Genomic DNA, 24445 nt, shown 5'->3' on the forward strand with positions numbered 1-24445 from the left:
GAACCAGAGTGTTAGAGCAGATGGTGAAGTGGAGGAGGATAAAGGTCATGCGAGAGCTGCAAGTATAGTGCATGGAGTAAAGCCAGCTCTAGCATATAAAGAGGCTTTGAGGAAAGAGAAACAGAATAAAGGGTGTAAAGGTAGTAAGGTAGAAGGGCTAAAGTGTGTGTACTTCAATGCAAGAAGCATCAGGAACAAAGGTGATGAACTGAGAGCTTGGATACATACATGGAATTATGATGTAGAGGCCATTACAGAGACTTGGCTGGCACCAGGGCAGGAATAGATTCTCAATATTCCTGGATTTCAGTGTTTTAAAAGGGATTTAGAGGGGGGGAAAGTCGAGGAGGGGTGGCATTACTGGTCAGGGATACTATTACAGCTACAGAAAGGATGGGTAATGTAGCAGGATCCTCTTTTGAGTCAGTATGGGTAGAAGTCAGGAACAGGAAGGGAACAGGTAGAATACCCCCAATACCCTCTATTGGGGGTATTCTATAGGCCCCCTGGTAGCAGCAGAGATACCGAGGAGCAGATTGGGAGGCAGATTTTGGAAAGGTGCAAAAATAATAGGGTTGTTATCATGGGTGACTTTAACTTCCCTAATATTGATTGGCACCTGATTAGTTCCAATGGTTTAGACGGGGCAAGAGTTTGTTAAGTGTGTCCAGAATGGGTTCCTGTTACAGTATGTTGACAGGCCAACTAGGGGGAGTGCCATACTAGATCTAGTATTAGGTAACGAACCGGGTCAGGTCACAGATCTGTCAGTGGGTGAGCATCTGGGGGACAGTGACCACCGCTCCCTGGCCTTTAACATTATCATGGAAAAGGATAGAATCAGAGAGGACAGGAAAATTTTTAATTGGGGAAGGGCAAATTTTGAGGCTATAGGGCTAGAACGTGCGGGTGTGAATTGGGATGTTTTTTGCAGGGAAATGTACTATGGACATATGGTCGATGTTTAAGGATCTCTTGCAGGATGTTAGGGATAAATTTGTCCCAGTAAGGAAGATAAAGAATGGTAGGGTGAAGGAACCATGGGTGACAAGTGAGGTGGAAAATCTAGTCAGGTGGAAGAAGGCAGCATACACGAGGTTTAGGAAGCAAGGATCAGATGGGTCTATTGAGGAATATAGGGTAGCAAGAAAGGAGCTTAAGAAGGGGCTGAGAAGAGCAAGAAGGGGGAATGAGAAGGCCTTGGCGAGTAGGAAAACCCCAAGGCATTCTTCAGTTATGTGAAGAACAAAAGGTTGACCGGAGTGAAGATAGGACTGATTAGAGATAAAGGTGGGAAGATGTGCCTGGAGGCTGTGGAAGTGAGAGAGGTCCTCAATGAATATTTCTCTTCGGTATTCACCAATGAGAGGGAACTTGATGACGGTGAGGACAATATGAGTGAGGTTGATCTTCTGGAGCATGTTGATATTAAGGGAAAGGAGGTGTTGGAGTTGTTAAAATACGTTAGGACGGATTACTCCCCGGGGCCTGACGTAATATTCCCCAGGTTGTTCTACGAGGCAAGGGAAGAGATTACTGAGCCTCTGGCTAGGATCTTTATGTCCTCGTTGTCCACAGGAATGGTACCGGAGGATTGGAGGAAGGCGAATGTTGTCCCCTTGTTCAAAAAAGGTAGTAGGGATAGTCCGGGTAATTATAGACCAGTGAGCCTTACGTCTGTGGTGGGAAAGCTGTTGGAAAAGATTCTTAGAGACAGGATCTATGGGCATTCAGACAATCATGGTCTGATCAGGGACAGTCAGCATGGCTTTGTGAAGGGCAGATTGTGTCTAGCAAGCCTGATAGAGTTCTTTGAGGAGGTGAGCAGGCATATAGATGAGGGTAGTGCAGTGGATGTGATCTACATGGATTTTAGTAAGGCATTTGACAAGGTTCCACATGGTAGGCTTATTCAGAAAGTCAGAAGGCATGGGATCCAGGGAAGTTTGGCCAGGTGGATTCAGAATTGGCTTGCCTGCAGAAGGCAGAGGGTCGTGGTGGAGGAAGTACATTCAGATTGGAGTGTTGTGACTAGTGGTGTCCCACAAGGATCTGTTCTGGGACCTCTACTTTTCGTGATTTTTATTAACGACCTGGATGTGGGGGTAGAAGGGTGGGTTGGCAAGTTTGCAGACGACATAAAGGTTGGTGGTGTTGTGGATAGTGTAGAGGATTGTCGAAGATTACAGAGAGACATTGATAGGATGCAGAAGTGGGTTGAGAAGTGGTAGATGGAGTTCAACCCGGAGATGTGTGAGGTGGTACACTTTGGAAGGACAAACTCCAAGGCAGAGTACAAAGTAAATGGCAGGATACTTGGTAGTGTGGAGGAGCAGAGGGATCTGGGGGTACATGTCCACAGATCCCTGGAAGTTGCCTCACAGGTAGACAGGGTAGTTAAGAAAGCTTAGGGAGTGTTAGCTTTCATAAGTCGAGGGATAGAGTTTAAGAGTTGTGGGGTAATGATGCAGCTCTATAAAACTCTGGTAGGCCACACTTGGAGTACTGTGTCCAGTTCTGGTCGCCTCAGTATAGGAAGGATGGGGAAGCACTGGAAAGGGTACAGAGGAGATTTACCAGGAAGCTGCCTGGTTTAGAGAGTATGGATTATGATCAGAGATTAAGGGAGCTAGGGCTTTACTCTTTGGCGAGAAAGAAAATGAGAGGAGACATGATAGAGGTATACAAGATATTAAGAGGAATAAATTGAGTGGACAGCCAGCGCCTCTTCCCCAGAGCACCACTGCTCAGTACAAGAGGACATGGCTTTAAGGTAAGGCGTGTGAAGTTCAAGGGGGATATTAGAGGAAGGTTTTTTACTCAGAGAGTGGTTGGTGCATGGAATGCACTGCCCGAGTCAGTGGTGGAAGCAGATACACCAGTGAAATTTAAGAGACTACTAGATGAGTATATGGAGGAATTTAAGGTGGAGGGTTATATGGGAGGGTCAGCACAGCATTGTGGGCCAAAGGGCCTGTACTGTGCTGTATTGTTCTATGTTCTGAAGGCTTCAGTACTGGTGGATGCAACTTCATGGAATACACACACATTGATCTGCTGATGTAATACAAATTACATAGTTCAATGTACCGGTATATTGAATTAACAATATACCTGTTCTGTAATATGTAACCAATTTCTGACAATATTTAAAGTGAGCTGTGTTAATGCAATGACTTATGGTGACTATTTGCAGGATAGGTCAAGATTGATGCATTGGAGGGCATTGTAAAGAATCTGCCACACATTAACGCTTAAATGCTCCATGTAGCAAAACATTAAAGACTTCACTAAGAATATTAAACACAAAATACTCTGCAGGTGCTGTGGTCAAAGTAACATGTACAACACGCTGGAGGAACTCAGCAGTTCGGGCAGCATCTATAGAAACGAGCAGTCAACGTTTCGGGCCGAGACCCTTCATCAGAGCTGAAGAGGGAGGGGGCAGGGTGGGAAGGAGAAGGCTGGTAGGTGCCAGGTGAAAAACCGATCAGAGGAAAGATCAAGGGGTAGGGGAGGGGAAGCAGGAAGGGGATAGGCAGGAAAGGTGAAGAACCTGTTTCAACCTCACTCCCTCTGAACGCACTGCTCTCCACTCTCTCCGCACTAATCCTAACCTCACCATCAAACCCGCAGACAAAGGTGGTGCCGTAGTAGTCTGGCGGACGAACCTCTACCTCACTGAGGCCGAACAACAGCTCTCTGACACCTAGCAACACACGCAAAATGCTGGAACACTGCAGGCCAGGCAGCATCTATGGGGAGAAGGGCTGTTGACATTTCGGGCCGAGACCCTTCGTCAGGGCTAACTGAAAGGAAAGCTAGTAAGAGATTTGATAGTAAGAGGGGGAGGGGGAAATGCGAAATGATAGGAGAAGACCGGGGGGGGGGGGGGGGGGGGGTGAAGGGGAGAGCCGGAAAGGTGATTGGCAAAAGGGATACAGAGCTGGAGAAGGGAAAGGATCATGGGATAGGAGGCCTAGGGAGAAAGAAAGAGGGAGTGGAGCACCAGAGGGAGATGGAGAACAGGCAGAGTGATGGGCAGAAAGAGAAAAAAAAAGAGGGGGGGACTAAATATATCAGGATGGGTTAAGAAGGGGAGGAGGGGCATTAACGGAAGTTAGAGAAGTCAATGTTCATGCCATCAGGTTGGAGGCTACCCAGCCGGTATATAAGGTGTTGTTCCTCCAGCCTGAGTGTGGCTTCATCTTGACAGTAGAGGAGGCCATGGATAGACATATCAGAATGGGAATGGGACGTGGAATTAAAATGTGTGGCCACTGGGAGATCCTGCTTTCTCTGGCGAACCGAGCGTAGGTGTTCAGTGAACAGTCTCCCAGTCTGCATCAGGTCTCACCAATGTATAAAAGGCCACACTGGGAGCACCAGACACAGTATACCACACCAGCCGACTCACAGGTGAAGTGTCGCCTCACCTGGAAGGACTGTCTGGGGCCCTGAATGGTGGTGAGGGAGGAGGTGTAGGGGCAGGTGTAGCACTTGTTCAGCTTACGAGGGTAAGTGCCAGGAGGGAGATTGATGGGAAGGGATGGGGGGGATGAGTGGACAAGGGAGTTGCATAGGGAGTGATCCCTGCAGAAAGCAGAAAGGGGGGGGGGAGGGAAAGATGTGCTTGGTCGTGGGATCCCGTTGGAGGTGGCGGAAGTTACGGAGAATTATAAGTTGGACCTGGTGACTGGTGGGGTGGTAGGTGAGGACAAGGGGAACCCTATCCCGAGTGGGGTGGCGGGCGGATGGGGTGAGGGCAGATGTGCGGGAAATGGGAGAGATGCATTTGAGAGCAGAGTTGATGGTGGAAGAAGGAAAGTCCCTTTGTTTAAAAAAGGAAGACATCTCCTTCGTCCTGGAATGAAAAGCCTCATCCTGAGAGCAGATGCAGCGGAGATGGAGGAATTGTGAGAAGGGGGTAGCATTTTTGCAAGAGACAGGGTGGGAAGAGGAATAGTCCAGGTAGCTGTGAGAGTCTGTAGGCTTATAGTAGATATCAGTAGATAAGCCGTCTCCAGAGATGGAGACAGAAAGATCAAAAAAGGGGAGGGAAGTGTCAGAAATGGACCAGGTAAATTTGAGGGCAGGGTGAAAGTTGGAGGCAAAGTTAATGAAGTCAACAAGCTCAGCACGCGTGCAGGAGGCAGCACCAATGCAGTCGTCGATGTAGCAAAGGAAAAGAGGGGGACGGATACCCAAATAGGCTTGGAACATGGACTGTTCCACAAAGCCAACAAAAAGGCAGGCATAACTGGGACCCATATGGGTGCCCATGGCTACACCTTTGGTTTGGAGGAAGTGGGAGGAGCCAAAGGAGAAATTATTGAGAGTAAGAACTAATTCCGCTAGACGGAGGAGAGTGGTGGTAGAGGGGAATTGGTTAGGTCTGGAATCCAAAATGAAGCGAAGAGCTTTGAGAACTTCCTGGTGGGGGATGGAGGTATTTAGGGATTGGACGTCCATGGTGAGAATAAGGCGGTGGGGGCCAGGGAACTTAAAATCATTGAAAAAATTCAAAGCATGAGAAGTGTCACGAACATAGGTGGGAAGGGATTGAACAAGGGGGGATAAAACAGTGTCAAGGTATGCAGAAATGAGTTCGGTGGGGCAGGGGCAGGCTAAGACAAAGGTCTACCTGGACAGGTAGGTTTGTGGATCTTAGGTAGGAGGTAGAAACGGGAAGTGCGGGGTGTGGGAACTATGAGGTTGGTGGCAGTGGATGGGAGATCCCCAGAGCTGATAATGTTGGTGATGGTATAGGAGACAGTGGCCTGGTGCTCCTTAGTGGGGTCATGATCAAGGGGTAAATAAGAGGAGGTATCAGAGTGTTGTTGCTGTGCCTCGGCCAGGTAGAGGTCAGTACGCCAGACAACAACAGCTCCCCCCTTATTATCAGGTTTTATAGTGAGGTTGGGATTGGTGTGGAGGGAGTGGAGAGCAGAGCATTCGGAAGGAGTGAGGTTGGAATTGGAACACGGTGTGGTGAAGTTGAGACGGTTGATGTCCCGTCAGCAATTAGCAATAAAGAGATCCAGAGCAGGCAGAAGACCAGAGCGGGATGTCCACGAAGACACCTCCTCTTACTTACCCCCGGAACAGGACCCCACCAAAAAAATCAAACCATTGTCTCCTGTACCATCACCGCCCTTATCAACTCCGGAGACCTTCCAACCTCTGCCAAAAAACTCATAATTCCCACATCCCACACTGCTCGGTTTTGCCTCCTCCCCAAGATCCACAAGCCTGACTATCCTGGGAGATCCATAGTTTCGGCCTGCTCCTGCCCCACCGAACTTGTATCTGCCTACCTGGACTCCATTTTGTCACCCATAGTTTAGTGCCTCCCCACCTACATCCGGGATACATCCCATGCCCTCCACCTCTTCAATAACTTCCAGTTCCCCGGTCTCGACTGCTTCATTTTCACTATGGATGTCCAATCCTTATACACTTCAATTCCCCATCAAGAAGGCCTCAAAGCCCTCAGCTACTTTCTTGACAATAGACCTCATCAGTTCCCCAACACCACAACACTCCTCTGGTTGGCGGAAATGGTACTCACACTTAATAACTTCTCTTTTGGCTCTTCCCACTTTCTTCAGACCAAGGGTGTAGCTATGGGCACTCGCATGGGCCCTAGCTACGCCTGCCTCTTCGTGGGTTATGTGAAACAGTCTATGCTCCAAATCTATATTGGTACTGCTCCCCAACTTTTCCATAGCTACATTGACAACTACATTGGTGCTGCTTCCTGCACCCATGCTGAGCTCGTCGATTTCATCAACTTTGCCTCTAACTTCCACCCAGCCCTCAAATTCACTTGGTCCATCTCGGACACTTCTCTCCCCTTTCTCAATCTCTCGGTCTCCATCTCTGGAGACAGACTGTCCATTGACATCTTCTATAAACCCACTAGCTCTCATAACTACCTTGACTATACCTCTTCCCACACTGCCAAATGCAAAAATGCTATTCCCTATTCCCAGTTCCACTGTCTCTGCCACATCTGCTCCCAGGATGAGGCTTTCCATTCCAGGACATCTCAAATGTCCTCCTTCCTTCGTGGTCCCCCTTCTGCCGTCATCAATGATGCCCTCACCCGCATCTCCTCCATTTCCCGCACTTCGGCCCTCACCCCATCCTCCCGTCACCACAACAGGGACCGTGTCCCCCTTGTCCTCATCTACCACCCCACCAGCCTCTGGATCCAGCATATTATCCTCCGCAACTTCCGCCACCTTCAACAGGACCCCACCACCAAGCACATCTTTCCGTCTCTACCCCTCTCCGCTTTTCACAGGGACAGTTCCCTCCGCGACTGCCTGGTCCACACACCCCTCCCCACAGATCTCCCACCTGGCACTTATCCCTGCAAGTGTAAGTGCTACACCTGTCCCTACACCTCTTCTCTTGCCACCATTCAGGGCCCCAAACAGTCCCTCCAGGTGAGGCAACACTTCACTTGTGAGTCTGTTGGGGTAATCTATTGCATCCGGTGCTCCCAGTGCGGCCTCTGCTACGTTGGCGAGACCCAATGCAGATCGGGGGACCGCTTTGTCGAGCACCTCCACTCCGTTCACCACAACAGACAGGATCTCCCGGTTGCCACCCACTTCAACTCTGCTTCACATTCCCATTCGGATATATCCATACATGGCCTCCTCTACTGCCATGATGAGGCCAAACTCAGGTTGGAGGAGCAACACCTCATATACCGTCTGGGTAGTCTCCAGCCCCTTGGTATAAACATCGAATTCTCCAACTTCCGGTAATTCCCTCCCCCATCCCAGTTTCAGTCTGCCTCCTCTTCTAGCTGCCTATCACCTCTCTCATGATTCTGCCTTCTTCTACTACCCATAGTGCTTTCCCCTTTTATTCCTTCTTCACCTCTCCGGCCTATCCCCTCCCTGCTTCCCCTCCCCCACCCCTTGATCTTTCCTCTGATTGGTTTTTCACCTGGCACCTTCCACCCTCCACCCACCTTCTTTATAGGGCCCCTGCCCCCTCCCTCTTCAGTCCTATCGATGGGTCTTGGCCCGAAACGTTGACTGTTCGTTTCCACGGATGCTGCCCGACCTGCTGAGTTCCTCCAGCGTGTTGTACGTGTTGCCTTCACTAAAAATCCATTGCCTTGTGTAAGTATGTTTGGCTGGGTGCTATCCTGAGCTGTTGCCTATGATTCCCATTTTTGTAAGTTGCTGCTCCATCGGTTTATCTCATCCTTGTGATTCTACTTACTCACTCATTACAAGCATCATGGATCTCAGTACGAATACAGTGCCTTGAAAAAATATTCAGCCCCACATTTTACAGTCTCATTTTCTAAATTTAAAATATATTGAAGTTGAGCTAATTATGTATTACTTCAAATCAAAAGAAAAATTCTAAAAGCTGTCAACAATTTATTAAAAATTAAAAACTAAAATTGTGAGGCTGAAGTAGTATTCGTCCCCTTTGTAATTACTATGCTAACTTTCCTCAGGTGTAATACTGTATATTACCTTACCAACTCACCCAATTTGGTGATGTAGAAAATAGAAGGATCACCTGGTTTCAATGAATTCTTAAGAATAAATTTTAAATATATTGAAGTTAGATTTTTGAGCTAATCTACAAAATAGTTTGTATCATGTCAAATCAAAAGTATTGATTTCTCTGTAAGGTCCAACAGTATGGTAGATTTTCAACAGTCCAAACCAAAATGAAGACAAAAGAGCATTCAAGACAAGTCAAGGAAATTATAATGGAGAAGCACGAATCCGGGGAAGGGTACAAGACAGGCTCAAAGACACTGAACATACCTCAGAGCTCAGTGCAGTTCATCAAGAAAAAGTGAAAAAAATACAAAACCACAGCCACCCCTCTAAACTTAGTCGCCGGAGAAGAATGGCACTTGTAGGAGAGGCTACTGTGACGCCAACAATCACTCTGAGTGAGCTGCAGGAGTCAGTGGCTGCAACTGGAGATGAAGTTCATGGCTCCACAATCTCTAAGGCCTTGAACAAAAAGGGTTTTTATGGAAGAGTGGCAAGAAGAAGAGAAGCCCTGGCTAAAAAAAAGAATAACACCCCCCCTCCCCCCCCCCCCCCCCCCGTCGTAAAGACCTAACAATAGGGTCAGGTCTTGAGGTCGGGTGAGACTAAAGTGGAACTTTGTAGCCTCAAGACTAAGCGGTATGCGTGATATAAATCTCATACTGCACATCAGCCAAGTAAAACCATCCCTACTGTAAAGTATGGCGGAGATAGCATCATGCTGTGGGGGTGCTTTTCAGTAGCAGGGACTGGAAACCTGGTGAGGATTGATGAGAAGATGAATGTTGTTAAATACAGAGCTCCTTGATTTAAAAACCCTGCTAGCCTCTGCCAGGAAATTTAAACTGTGAAGGAAGTCTGTCTTTCAGCAGGACAATGACTCAACTCATACTACCAGAACAAATATCATTACAGAAGATACTTCCAACCAAATGCAATAAACATATGCAATAGTTCATCTCTGTGCACCAGGAGAACACACATCATAGTACAATGGTCTCTGTGTTATTGTTTCGTACATTATTATTGCACATTGGTAAATTATTATTGTGCATATTATTATTCTGTACTTTATCATTAATTAAGTCTGCACACTGCTCAGTGTGTTTTTAAATGTTACTGCAATAACAAAGAAATTTCCCACTCAGGATCAATAAAATATTTATAATCATCATCAAATGAAGAAAATTGATGTGGCTTAGTCAGGAGTCCTGACCTCAACCCAATCGAATATCTCTGCCAAGAGCTCAGCACCGCTTCCCAACTCACTTGGCACAGTCTGAGCATTTTGCAAGGAGGAACGGGCAAATCTTGCTGCATCGTATTGTGCAAGGCTAATAGAGACTTGGCTAAAAAGACTACTGGCTGTAATAGCTGTGAGAGGTGTTTCAGCTAAGTAAAGGAGGGGATGAATACTTTTGAACTGCTGACATTCGGTTTTTGAATTTTTAACCGTTCATGCTTTATAACTTTCCCTGTTTTGGGGCTCTACTGCGAAAAAAGGAGCATGTGATTAACCAATAAAAGTTCTCAGTTAAATTGATCAGGATCCCTGGTTATAATACTGATTTATGAGAACAAAGGGTTGGAGGTTGAATACTTTTACAAGGCTCTGTTACATTTGGTTTTAACATTTTAAAATCAATTTACAATGCTGAGGGATGGAGAAATGGCATCAATTGGCTAGGTACAGACTGTTACTCTCTATTACCTCTGATTATTTTACATTCCATCTCAAGTGTTCTGTGTTTTTTTTCATTTTGCTTCCTTTCTCCCACACTCAATTCGCAGAACTCCTTTGATAGAGCATTGTATGCCAAGGAAATTGACCACATTTTTGGACTCAGTGTGAACACTTTAAACTCAGCTTCAAAAATAAATTAATAAGTTGGCCCTTGCCGTATTGTTGATGGCCATAAATAGTACATCCTCAATCCTAAAACCTCAATTCAAATTAAGTTTTACAGTTTTTTGGGAGTTCCTCGGTAGTATTGGACTGTCAGCAATTCAGCAAAATGCATTTATGTTGCCTCTTTCGTATTGTGATATAACAAGGGAATTTCACAGGTGAATTGTCTCCAAAACTTGTAACCAAGGAGAAAGGTAGGAGACCAAATGCTTCGTCAAACATTAAAGCTTTATGGGTGTGGCAGCAGAGAGTTAAATTACTAAATTAGTTTCAAAAGACCTGGACTGTTTATCTTGAGATGTTTAAAATCCCCATCATAGCAACTAGAGATTTTAATTAAATCCATCTGAAATAAAATCCTGGTGTAATTAATGATGATAATGAGAACTACCAGTCTGTCATTAGTTGGGGTTGGAAATGTGGGATCCCCAGCGGTCCTTTTTAGATTGTGATTCCCAAACAACAGTCTCTTAACTGTCCTCTTAAATGGTCCAGCATTCCATGCTCAGCTGATTTAGGGATAGGGAATAATTGTTGGCCCAACTATTGGTACCACCATCCCATAAATGAATAAATAACATAAAACTTGAAGAGGAAAGAAAGGTTCAGGAAACTGTGTGAGCCAAAGGAAGTGCAGGATCTGCATGGGCCTCAAATGGCAAGTTCTCAGAAATATGTGTTTTATATTATAAAGATGTTTATAAAGTGCAAGTCATTATTGACTGTATCGACAAACAAGAATTTGGATTTTAATTTTGCTTGTAACTTCAGGCTGGCCATGTAAAACAATCCCATCATTGGACACCACAGAGGATTTTGAAACGATTCCTTCAAGTATGGATGAGCTTTCCAACTCGTCAGATATAGATGAAGAAATATCAAGTAAAACTGTAAGAATCTTTTAACTCAGTAGAAGGCAAGGTTGAATAGTTTACTTATTGTGACATTTATTGGAAAAAATGTCATTTTTAATTACTTCATTTGAAATGTTCCTGAATGGCTAGCATTATTTTCTGTTATTAAGCTGAATAGTTTGTGTAACCATTTATAAAATTCCATTCTATTTTCTTGATGTTACACATTAGTTCTGAAGTTTTTAAATCTGACAGTTTGGGTTCTATTTGCCTGTTTATATATTTTTTTTTGTTTCAGACTCCAAGTCTATTCCGGGTAGAGGGCATCTGTGAATCTAATTCCACTGAGGAACTTGCAGTACAGAATGGTGAAGTGGTTGAGATGCTGCAAGAGGGAGAAGAGGGACAGTGGTGAGTTCAACCAGAACTAGAAGAAGGAATGGATGCTGTGCAGTGACTAGAGATTCTGTTAAACCTGAGGATATGTTTTACATACTGGGCCTATCCCTTCTTGAGTTTAAAAGTGTCGGCCTCATCGAAACATACAAAATTCTAATAGGTTTTGGCAGGGTGGATATACTTTTGATACATACCCCGGCAGGGCTGTTTAGAACCAAAGATTACAGTCTCAGTAAAATGAGTCGGCACGTCAGGACAAAAATGGGAATGGATATCTCCCACAAAGGGTCACCAATCTTTGAAATCACTTATGCAAGGGAAACCATGGAGGTTTTGAAGCTGAATATGTTCAAGGTGGAGACTGGTATGTTTTTCGATATAAAGGAAAACAAGAAAAGTAGAATTAGTGCAGAAGCATGGTGTTAAGGTAAAAGTTCAGCTATGATATTATAGAATGGTAGAATGATTTTCCTGTTTTGATTTCCTATGGTCCTCTGAATCGAGCACTCATTTAGCACCCCGTGGTTCTTTTCTGTGCGTTCATCCAAACAGATTTCACTGGACAGTGCTACAATATACATAGCAGCATCAGTCATAGCAATTAAAAATTAAGTTTAATATACCTGCTGGCACTTTCCTGCTCCTCCCTGAAATTATGTAGCATTCCGAATTGCTTTAAAGTTGCTGCAATCATTCCAGTTCCCAAGAGATAGAAAATCACTGGACTTTATGATTATAGGCCAGTTGCTCTGATTTCAGTAGTTATGAAAGCCTTTGAATGTCTGATGTTGGTCTACCTTAGGTCTGTTACTGATCCTCTTCTTGACCAACTACAGTTTAGTTATAAAGCAAATCACTCAGTTAAGAATGTAGTTAATTTGTGCCTTCTTGAACATGTGGACTCCCCCAACACCTACGTGAGGATCTTGTCTGTGGATTTTAGCTCCGTCTTTGACACTATTGTTCTGGGGTCGCTCCACAGTGAGCTAACCCAGCTGGCTGTGCCCTACAGTAACTGTCAGTGGATTATGAAGCTCCTGACAAGAAGGGAGCAGTGTGTAAGGCTGGAGTCCTACTTGTCCAAACTAATGTCAATAATCACAAGCTGAGGGCTGGGCTGAGTTCGGTCACCCCTCCTGTTCTCACTTTCTACAAGTGACTGTACCTCCACAGGCAAATCCATTAAAATCCTAAAGCTTGTGGGTGATGCGGCTGCAGTTGGTCTCATCTCTAATAATGATGTGACCTGTTATCATACAGAGGTAGAGTGTCTTGCAGGCTGGTGTGCTTGTAACAACTTGGAGCTTAATGCTATCAAGACAGTGGAAATGAGGATTGACTTCTAACAACAACCCCCTACCTGCTCCCCTTTGGAAATTAATGGCCAGGCTGTGTCTGTGGGTCGAGTCATTCAAATTCATGGGGACTATACGTTTAAGTGGGGAAAACGCATTACACTCTTCACTAGGAAATCCAGCAGAGACTGTTCTTCCTGCACCAGCTTGGGAAATTTAACATCTCAGGGCCTATCCTGATGAACTTTTACTTGGCCATCACTGAGAGTGGTGTAGCCACCTCGTTTCCCACCACCTCCTCCCTCTCCAGATCCATGTTACAGTGAGTGGTTCAGTCAATGGAGAAGATCATTGGCTGTCAGCTACTGATGTTAAAAGACCAGTTCATTGCTAGCTGAAAAAAATACTGCTCACTCCACCCACCCTAGAAGTTCACCAAATTGCCATCGGGGAGATGCGACAAGTCCATCACCACCAGGACTACTCAGAATCTCCAAAGCTACCTCCCTGTAGCTATTCAGCTTCTCAACAAAACTAACTCTGGTGTAATACCCTAACTGTCCCCACACAACATCCACTAAGTGTTCTTTCCTGCTCTCCTTGTTCTGTTGATGATTATTGAGTCTGTTCATGTGTTCATGTTTATTTAAGTTTGATTATTAACATTTGTGCATGTGACCATTTTGCTGATTGCTCACGGCTGTTTGCACTATTGTCTTGTAAATAATTGGTTGCTGTAGTGTTGTCTGTTATGGTATTGTCCTGTCGTTTTATGCTTGGCATCAAACCATGATCAATTCTGGTATGTTTCACATACCGGCAATAAAGTGATTCTGATTCTGAAGGGCTAGACAATTAGAGAGCAAAAGGGGTGAAGAGTGGAATGGAGCTTTGAGATCTTATTGGAGGAGGTGGAGAGGAGAAAGAAGTCCTGAGGCCAGCTACGTTTACACTGAAGAGCAGTTAACTGTAAGTGGTCACTTAACTATCCTTATGAAGTAACTTACCCAGAACATCAGACCATAAGGCCGTAAGACACAGGAGCAGAATTAGGCCATTTGGCCCATCGAGTCTGCTCTGCCATTTGATCACGGCTGATCCATTTCCCTCTCAACCCTTGTCTCCTGCCTTCTCCCCATAACCTTTCATCGCCTGACATATTGAGAATATATCAACCTTCACCTTCAGTACAGCCAAGGACCTGACCTCCACGGGTGCCTGTTGCGATTAATTCCTCAGATTCATCATTCTCTGGTTAATGAAATCCCTACTCATCTCCACTCTAAAAGGACGACCCTCTTTTCTGTGCTCTCTGATTCTAGACTCCTCCACTATAGGAAACCTCCTCTCCACATTCACTTTATCTAGGCCTTTCAACATTTGATAGATTTCAATGAGACACCTGCCCCCCATTCTTCTAAATTCCAGCAAGTACAGACCCAGACCCATCAAACACTCCTCATATGATAAGCCTTTCATGCCCAGAATCATTTTTGTGAACTGCCTTTGAACCCTCTCCAAAGTCAGCACATCTTTTCTAAAATAAGAGGTCCAAAACCCCTCACAATACTCCAAGTTAGGCCTCACCAATGTCTTAAAAAGCTTCTGCATTACATCCTTGCTTTTATATTCTAGTTCTCTCAAAATGAGTGCTAACATTGCATTTGCTTTCCTCACCACTGACTTAATCTACAGGTTAATTTTTAGAAACTCCTGCATGAGAACTCCCAAGTCCCCCCTTTGCATCTCAGATTTTTGAATTTTCTCATCATATAGAAAATAGTCTACACTTATATTCCTTCTACCAAAGTGGATGATCATAAACTTCCAGACACTTTATTCCATCTGCCACTACTTTTCCCATTCTCCTAATCTACCTGTCCTTCTGCAGACTCCCTGCTTTCTCACCACTACCTGCCCCTCCACCTATCTTCATATCATCTGCAGACTTGGCCACAAACCCACAATTCCACCATCCAGATCATTAACATAACACTTGAAAAGAAGCAGTTACAACATTAATCCCTGCTGAACACCACTAGTCACTGGCAGCCAATCAGAGAAAGCTCCTTTATTCCCACTCTTTGCCTCCTGCCATTTAGCAAATACTCCATCCATGCTAGTATCTTTCCTTTAATACCATGGGCTCTTACCTTGCTAAGCAGCATCACTTGCGGCACCTTGTCAAAGGCCTTCTGAAAATCAAGTACACAATATCCACCAATTCTCCTTTGTCTATCCTGCTTGTTACTTTCTCAAAGTATTCCAACAAATTTGTCAGGTAAGATTTTCCCTTAAGGAAACAATGCTGACTTTGGCCTATTTTATCATGTGCCTCCGTACCCTAAAACCTCATCCTTAACAATCAACTCCAACATCTTCCCAACCACTGAGGCCAGGATAACTGGCCTATAATTTCTTCCCTTCTGCCTTCCTCCCTTCTTGAAGAGTGGAGTGGCATTTGCAATTTTCCATGCCTGAATCTAGCAATTCTTGAAAGATCATTACTAATGCCTCCATGATCACTTCAGCTACCTCTTTCAGAACCTTGGAGTGTAGTCCATTTGCTCCAGGTCATTTATCTACCTTCAGACCTTTCAGCTTCCCAAGAACCTTCTCCCTAGTAATAGCAACTACACTCACTTCTGCCCCCTGACACTCTCAAACTTCCAGCATACTGCTAGCATCTTGCATAGTGAAGACTGATGCAAAATACGTGTTCAATTCATTCACCATTTCCTTGTTCCCTCATTACTGCCTCTCCAGCATCATTTTCCAGCAGTCGAATATCTGCTCCAGTCTCTCTCTTACTCGTTATGTATCTGAAAAAAAAAATTGTGGTTATCCTCTTGCTATTATTGGCTAGCTTACTTTCATATTTCATTTTTTCCTTCCTCATGGTTTTGTTAATTGGCTTGTTGGTTTTAAAAGATTCCCAATCCTCTAGCTTCCCACTAATTTTTGCTGTTTTATATCCGGTCCTTTTGCATCTCTGCTGACTTTCACTTCCCTTGTCAGCCACAGCTGCATCATTTGATGGAATACTTCCACATACCAGGACGAGTGCATTACTAAAGCATTTCAGGTAGCTCGATGTCATATTCAGGCAATGCAGCATGCTTGACTAGCACCCACCCATCGCCCTAAACATTCCTTCCCTCCGTCGCCTACAGAATACACCCTTGTTACAGTGCACTGACAGCCTCTTCCAAACTCTCTACCTCACCAAAGCGGACAGGGGCAGAGGAGGCAAGAGAACACCACTAACTCTTCCAAGTGCTCTCTCTGGAGTGAGATAAATGACAAATGCTCTTCGTGTCCAAGGCCTCTAGTACAGTCTCATTCAGATGCATTATCTGGAGCTCAAAAGAGAACCGAGAAAGCGAGTGACAATGATGAGCCTGGCCAGTGATTGAAAATAAAATTCTGCTGCAAAATAAGTAAATAGCAGGTACAATCAAGTAACCAAAATTATTTACTTTGTTTCAAAGTATTTCCGAATAGGTTGCAGCAATTGTCTCTGTGTTTTGTGTGTTTCAGTCAAGTAAGAAGTCTGGTAACTTATAAAGCAGGGTGGATTGCTTCCAGCTTTCTACAGCCAGTTGGCTCAGAACTAAACCCGGATCAGACTGATAATAATTCAGGTCAGAACCAGAGTTCTTATTTAATTTGTTAGGGGGATCATGCCTTCAGAATACAGTTAATAATGTTTAGGGAGTTAATTCACTTAATGATCAAGTGTAATGTTAAAACAAGTTAATATATTAGTTTAACTTTATGGTGAGTAACAGAGTTCCACGGTGCTGACTTTGATATTGTGCACTGGATTATTTGTATCAGGTAAGGCTTGTGTATTTAACTTAGATCTAGGTTGAAAACTTCCTTGAGATTATCTTCAAATTAAAATTTCAAATGGTTCAATTTAATATCAGAGAATGTATATAGTATACAACCTGAAATTCTTACTTTTTGCCAACATCCACAAAACAAGAAACCCCATAGATTTAATGCTGGAAACATCAGAACCACCCCCCCCCCCATCACACCAGAAGCAACAGCCCTCCCCCTCCCCCTCTTATGTTGCTTCTGAAATTTTACCATAAACTGAAGAGGTGACAAAGAAATTCCTGTATCTTCATTTTCTGCTTGAATGGTTTCACTGGAAAAGGTTTGGCAATTCTTTTGGAGTTATATCATTTGCCACATTCCACCCGACAGTGGCAACTAACTGAAATACTGTATATTGCAAGATTTTTCCCCAATTTATTGACTTCACTGTCAATGGGTTGGGGATAGACCAAAGGCAATGATTGATACATAAAGTTTATTAAAAGCAAACAAAATTAACTTGCTTAAGAAGGAGAGTTTATGTAATGAGCAGAAGGCCCAGGAACTACAACCCCAAAAAAAACACAGGATAAGATTCTGCAGAAAAGTATGAATTGTGTGTATGAAATCAGTCCAAGTTATTTGGCACTATATAAGCATCAAACTTGATTAATGAAGGAGTTGCCCAACCATCTCCTTGTTGTCTAGGTCCAGAGTTAGCATTAGATGTAGGTTTTATTCTTGTTAATGGACCCTTGCTATGTGAATCAAAGGAAAGCTAGTGTGTTCTTGTTTTCCCCTCCTGCAATGGTTCCTGTGAGGGACCAGGAGTCAGGAGACCTATTTAATTGATGGGTGCCTAATTAACAAGTTACTGAACAAGCCAAGCTAAGTGGCAATATGCCATTCTCTGGCTGTGCCAAGACAGCATCGCAGGCAGAAGGAAGTGAACACGTTAAAATTGTTTACATGACCCTGGAAATTCAATGGGATGGGCACACATCCAACTTCTTTGCACTTCCCCCTCTTCCAGCAGCATAGCAAGTAAAAGTACCATCCTAGTTACCTTCCCAGTCAACCCAGTTCGTCCCAGGTTTCGTCACAGGTCTGTCCTAAATCAGTTAGTTACCACTGGAACTCCTGTTGAGATACTTTAGCTGATGCTGCATGTGGGGTAAATATAATTACTGTTCTAAGAATCTCTCACTGCAGATGTTAGGTGAGAATATCATTGGGTGCAACAATACTACGCATTTATGAAAATGTACCTCATTATATGAGGGGCAAAGGGGAATAAATCCAGAGACTATAAGAAATGTATACCACATTTCCCTGCTTTACTATCTAATTTCAGTTTAGAATAGAATAGAACTTCACTGTCATTGCTCAAGACAACAAGTTTGCAATACTACTTCAGTCTGTGAGAAGAAGACATTTGTAATTTTTTAAAAGCCCCATATTTACATGCAACGTGACTTCGTTCGTCCCAAACACTCAAAGACCACTGGCAAACCGGTGTGTGGCATTATTCAGCTGCACAACAGCCCTTGGGAAGAGGCTGTTTTTCAGTCTTACTGTCTTGGTTAAGGTGTTTCTGTATCTCCTACCAGATGGCAGGAGATTGAATAGGCAGTGTCCAGGAGATGTGCACTGATAGTCATAGAAATTTTACATTTTGGAAGAATGAAAGTGAGGTTAACCCATTGCTCTGCAGGTTATAACTCTTCCAGTGTTTTAAACACTGTGGTGGTTTCTGCCCCCAACATCCTGTCAGGCCCCTGCTGCAATTTTCTTAACGGCGTTCTCTATCTTTCAGCAATTCCAAAGGTGGGGAAGGGGACGGAGCATGAGCTAGCAGTTATAGGTGAATCTGGAGAAGGTGATAATGTGAGAAACTGGGAGGTGATAGGTTGTAATGTTTCCTTTTCCCCCTCCACCACCTTCCTGCCTTCCTCCTCTCACCTGGAATCACCTACCATCTGCCAACTCGTGCTTCTCCCCCTCCCTTTACCCATTATTCTAGTTTCTGCCCTCTTTCTTTTTAGTCCTGATGCAGGTTCTCAGCCCAAAACATTGACTTTTTATTTTCATCCATAAGTGCTGCCTGGCCTGCTGAATTCCTCCATACCTTAGTGTGTGCTGATTAAGAATAGAAAAACACATTCTTTTTTCATAAGATCTCTTTAATTTTTGATTGCTTACAACTTTCTTGAACACCTCCGCTGCATCCTCTCTCGACACACCCTACCTGTGTTTGCCCAGCTGCCACAGTACAGGCAATGTAAATGGCAACAAAAGTCCTCTCGATGAAGCATTAACTGACATCTTCCTTTTTTAGATTTTTACAGTGACATGTGTACAGCAGCACTCGCTGATAGTGAAGACAAGGAGAGTGTGCACCTCGAAAGCTATACTTCAGGGACCAGGACCGAAAGCTGATCTTGCTGTAACCTTACTTTGTCCCTCAAACTTCGGGCTTCTGTCAGGCCTACAACAATGAAGGTTCTTGGAATACCTCAGTAGCTGGGCACATGAAGTGAGAAAGTACCGTGTTACTGCTGAAGAATTGCATAACTGTGTGTAAAGAATTGAGTTGCTTTGTTTGTAATGAATTCATTTGTTCATGACAAGTGCTCCTCAGTGGTATAACAGGATGAGTGTTAGCAGGGATCATGTTCTGAAGACATATGCAAATCTGTTTTATGCAGTTAATGTTTTGGCCTTCCACTAATCTATATTGCTTGATGGAACAAACTAAATTAAATGCAGTTCAAATGCAGTTAATAAATCTGATTTGGAGGCTTTTGACATGTCATGATAAACCAAGCCAGTACTTCATGCTTTGACTTTTGTTACAGTGCTTCCACAAGCACACAGATAATCTGTTTGACCTGAGCCCTGTGGTTTTTCAGGTCACATGATGTGAGCAAGTACAGAGGTACCAAGAAAAGGGGCTAAACATCATCATAGGTGGGTACACTGATGACGCAAGTGAAAAGAATTTTCTCAGGAAATAGTTTCCACTCCTCAGAGGATGTGTGCTCGTCTGTACTTTGTTAGATGGCTGTGCTGTCGTGCAACTTCTGCTCAACTAATAGTGGCCTTTAGCTACACCCTTGAGACAACCACTGTGGTGAGAAAGAAAACCTAAAGATTTGCATGAAAAGTGACACAATACAGCCAGTAAAAGATGTTCAAACTGCTGATGATACTTCATTTAAAGGTACTGTATGAAAGCAGTAGGATGGTCCATGCTGCATGTTGTAATTGTATTTTATTGAATATTTCAACAGGATCCTTATACTTTAAGGCAAACTTACTTAATTTGAAAGGTATAATGAATCTTCTAAAGATTGATCAATGTGAAATGTTTTGTGTACCTTTATCAGAGACAGGTGTAAATTTATGTGAGGGATGTTTTTGCTTACAGTATGATTTGCAGGATTGGAGGCTAATGTTTGATTATGACTAAACATGAATAAAAAGAAGGGAGCATTGGTTTACTATAAAGTTCAGACAATGAAATAACTAGATTATTTGATCTTGTTGAGATGAAGTATGGAGAAAAGATGAAATTTCATCACATCTCCTCCCTAAATTGGCACAGGAGCATAGTGATTAGCATGACGCCTTCCAATACAGGCAAACTAGGGGGGCTCAATTCTTACCATGACCTGTAAGGAGTCTGTACGTTCTCCCCATGGCTGTGTGGGTTTCCTCCGGGTGCTCCAGCTTCCTCCCACTTTGCAAAGGCTCACCAGTTGATAGGTTCATTGGTCGTTGTAAGATTGTCCTCTGATTAGGTGAGCACTTAATTGTGGGATTGCTGAGCAGTGTATACTCCACACCGAATCTCAATGATAAAAATACCAGAGCATAAGAGACTGCATTTGGTGTTTATTGAGGATGTTGTGTCCAGAAAGGTAGGCAGTTATAATTTTTATTACAAGGAAGTGCTGTTTTGCAATGGAAACACTTCCGTTTTTAATCAGTAGATGGTATTTCCCTTTCAGTTTGCCATTTGTGGTCACACTCTGCAGTTTACTCTCAATATTTCAGAGCGGCCCATGTCAACAGCATACATTGAAAAGCTTCTTTGAAGCAAAGTTAACATGGGAGTTAAATCTATAAAACATGCAATGACCTCTGAAAGATGATGAAGATCATGAACCTGGAACTCTGAAATAAAAAAACAAAGTGCTAGAAATACTCCGTAGTCGGAACAGCGTGTGTAGAAAGAGAAATAAAGTACACGTTTCAGGCTGAAACCCTTTGATCAGAATAGGAAATGAGAGGGGGGAAGAAAGTCAATTTTAGGTTAGAGAGAGGATGAGGGATGGACAGATGGGAGAAAAGGAATATTTCCGAAAGATGAATGAGTGCATCGGTGGAAATAAATGAGTTGGACCTCAGCTCAAGGAACTCACATTATCCTATTTTGGGATGGAGGTACTGAGGGATTGTTCATCCATGGTGAAGATAAGACATTTATTGTTAAGAGATAGGAAACTTTCAAATTGTCAGAGGGCAGGCAAAATGTCACTGAGATGAGTGGGAAGAAAATGGATCAAGTAGAAAGGATGAAAACTAAGAAGTTCGGTGGGTGGGACCAGGCAATAACAGTGGGTTTTCCTAGACTGTCCTATTTATGGAATTTGGACAGGAGTAGGGGGTTGGGAGATTTGGGAGGCCCAACCCTAGCAGAGATATTCTGTTTGTTCTATTCGCCCCTCCTCCCCTCTCCCCATCTTCGCGGCACCTTTAACTTGTGTTCTTCCCCAATTATGCTACAGAATTTTCAACCTAAAATATCAGCTCTAATATCATAACTTCAGATGAGGCAAGTTATAACCAATGTAGAAGCAGCAGTGTGTGAATATCTTCTCCGCCTGTTTGTGCTTGAGTCACTCACTGTTCACTAACAAACCCAGTGCAAACGCAGCCTGGACTCCCGTCAGCTCACGGACAGCATGTTGATGCATCAACTCAATCTGCTGGAATTGTTTGTTTTGTTTGTAACTTCTGGTGGTATTGATCCAAGCTCTGGTCACAAGCAAAAGCTGTGAGTAGTTGGTAGCATGAGCAGCAACCTGCCCGGCTGTCTCACTGGTCCGTGACTAGATTTGATTCCGCTTTCCAATGCTGCCAAAGTAGCATAATATACCTTCTCCTCTCGATAGTGTGGATTTCCCCTGCATGCTCTGGCTGCGTTGCACGTGTTGAAAATGTACCAGTGGGGGAATTCGCTGCTGTAGGTTGTCTCTTACTCAGCAAGCAAATGGATGCTGATAAAATTTAAATTGTGATACAGACTAGTTTTACCTGAAAGTATCCCGACTTTTGATAGGTAGGATTTTTAATGCATTTTGATGGAATAATAAATCATAGTGACGGCTTGGCAAACCCTCCAAAATTACATTCACATGGTACTTCCTGCTCTATCACAGGACACATCCCCTTTTTTGGCTAGTGTCACTATCTATGAAGTTAGCTGCGGAGACAGACATGTTAACATTCCACATGAACTAGTTAGCTTTAAGACATTATGCAGAGAACCAGTTAAAGTTTGGAATGCACACATGCAATTAAAATTAAAACCTCGTGAAGATAGGATAGATGCTGAGTGGCTGTTTTGGCAAATGACAAAGTCTGAAATTAAGGGTCATTTACTCAAAATAAGAGCTCAGCAATTTATGAGGCAGTTGAGGATGAATTTCTTCTCAGAAAGCTGTGGAGGTTAAAGCATTAAATATGGCCAAGGCTGAGATAACTTCCGAAATTCAGCTTTTCCTGCAAGCTTCCTACCGTTGTACCACACTGGCTTGTATCACCTCTGGTTAGGATGAAATTTTGAAAGATCAAGCTTTATTTATTTATTTAGAGATACAGCACAGAACAGGCCTTCTAGCCCAGCACCCAGCCTGTTTAACTCTAGCCTAATCACAGGATCAATTAATCTGCTAACCCATATGTCTTTGGACTGTGGGAGGAAACTGGAGCACCCGGAGGAAACCCACGTGTTCACATGGAGAACGTACAAACTCCTTACAGAAGGCACTGGTATTGAAATGTGAACACCGACACCCTGAACTAGAACAGCATTGTGCTAACTGCTATGCTACTGTGACACCCATTATGAAGAACAGGCAGAAACGTTGGCTGCATGCTCCTAACTCTTGAATTCTCAAACAGACTTCTGACAACCAACGATTAAAAACCTACCGGTATATGTTTTGGAATGTTCATTTAAGGAACGTATAAAATTGGGTGTTTTTAATGCCACATAGTTTGTTAAGCTGTCGGTATGAATTGGCGTTCTGTTAAAGATGCACATAAACCTCGTGTAACAAAGGGTCAGGCTTTCAGTAAGTCTGCTTTGTGTGTAGTTTAAGCATCTGTTCAGCATGACTGTGATGGAGAAAGAAGGAATGAAAGTGCCGATGATGATGAGCTGCTTTGGGCACTTCCCCATTAGAGGCTGTGAATACCCAAGGTTGCTATATCTGGGCCGTACTGTATTATATATTGGTCACATTTACCGCCATTTTAAGGGAAATATTTCAACACATATTATGGGCTATTTGTCCAAAAATAAACTCCGATTATGGGCAGGTTAGAAAAACACATTTCTTTGCATTGACAGCTTTAAGATAAGAATAAGGAGCATTTAGTTTCAGTTGAAATTGAAATGATTAGCTTGCCAGTGGAATTATTTTTTTTAATTTCAGTAAGTTCGGCATTTTATTTATAAAAATGCTGAATTTTACAAGTGCATGGAATCATGTTACCAAACCAGTAACCCGGAAAGCTGAATTAAATGTCTGGAAGTAAGCTTTCAAATTCCACTACAGTGAAACTCGAGTACATAAATTCAAAGCGAAAAACAAGTATGTTCGTGATTAAGCTTCTGCACTTACCTTGATAAAAGAAGGAACTCTGCAATCCTTACCTAGTGTCGCTTCATAAGGCTTCATAACAATAGCCACTTCTCCAATCTTTCTTTAGCTTAGAAGCTGTTGTACTCAACACAGCAGTGTGCTAAACAGTAGAAATTCAGAAAAAAAACCAGATATCCACCTGGTCCTCAGAGATAAAAGTGGAAGTGAAGCAACTGCTAATAATTCCAATTTCTATGATTGTAATAAGTGAATTTTTCTCACTAGCAAATGTGGTCCCTGTATTGTGATTTCTAAAGTAAGGAAGAAAGTATGTTTAATACCTGTGTAGCGTTTGTCCTATCTTGTGTGACTGGTTGTCACACTCTTTACGAGAAAATCAAATTACATGGTACTACACTAGGTGCTAGCAGGCCATCAGAAACTCTAGGTATTGGAAGGAGTCAGTGAATAGAAAACACAGACTTCTGGAGGTAAGTTCTGTTTATATTAAAAAAAGTAATATATACAGAATATTTACATGAGTATGAGCATTTCAAAATTGAATCGTTCTGTTTGGATTCCAAGTCTGCTATCAAAGAAAAACCAAATTCCTTTTTAGTTAGAATCAGTGAGATTCATTAGAATAACCTTTATTACTCCAATTTCTCTAATTAGATCTAGTGTTATTCCATACTTAAAGGTTTACAGACTAACCTTTCCTTTTTACTTATCCCTAGTA

General features: G+C 43.2%; 1 protein-coding gene across 5 annotated transcripts in view; it reads left to right on the forward strand.

Annotated features, from left to right (window-relative positions):
- mcf2l2 (MCF.2 cell line derived transforming sequence-like 2) overlaps positions 1-23948 on the forward strand; it is a 331126-nt gene extending 307178 nt beyond the window's left edge. For 4 of the 5 annotated variants that reach the window (XM_073041227.1, XM_073041230.1, XM_073041228.1 and 1 more), the window contains 4 exons: positions 11224-11342; positions 11605-11717; positions 16541-16644; positions 19167-23948. In XM_073041227.1, the coding sequence (XP_072897328.1) occupies positions 11224-11342; positions 11605-11717; positions 16541-16644; positions 19167-19267 (437 nt within the window). In that variant the 3' untranslated portion in view covers positions 19268-23948. The remainder of the gene's footprint in view (positions 1-11223; positions 11343-11604; positions 11718-16540; positions 16645-19166) is intronic. The other variant, XM_073041231.1, reaches the window with a different exon arrangement.
- The last annotated feature ends 497 nt before the right edge of the window (positions 23949-24445 follow it).

This window comes from Hemitrygon akajei, chromosome 3 (genome assembly GCF_048418815.1).
Source record: "Hemitrygon akajei chromosome 3, sHemAka1.3, whole genome shotgun sequence".
NCBI classification, from domain to species: domain Eukaryota; kingdom Metazoa; phylum Chordata; class Chondrichthyes; order Myliobatiformes; family Dasyatidae; genus Hemitrygon; species Hemitrygon akajei.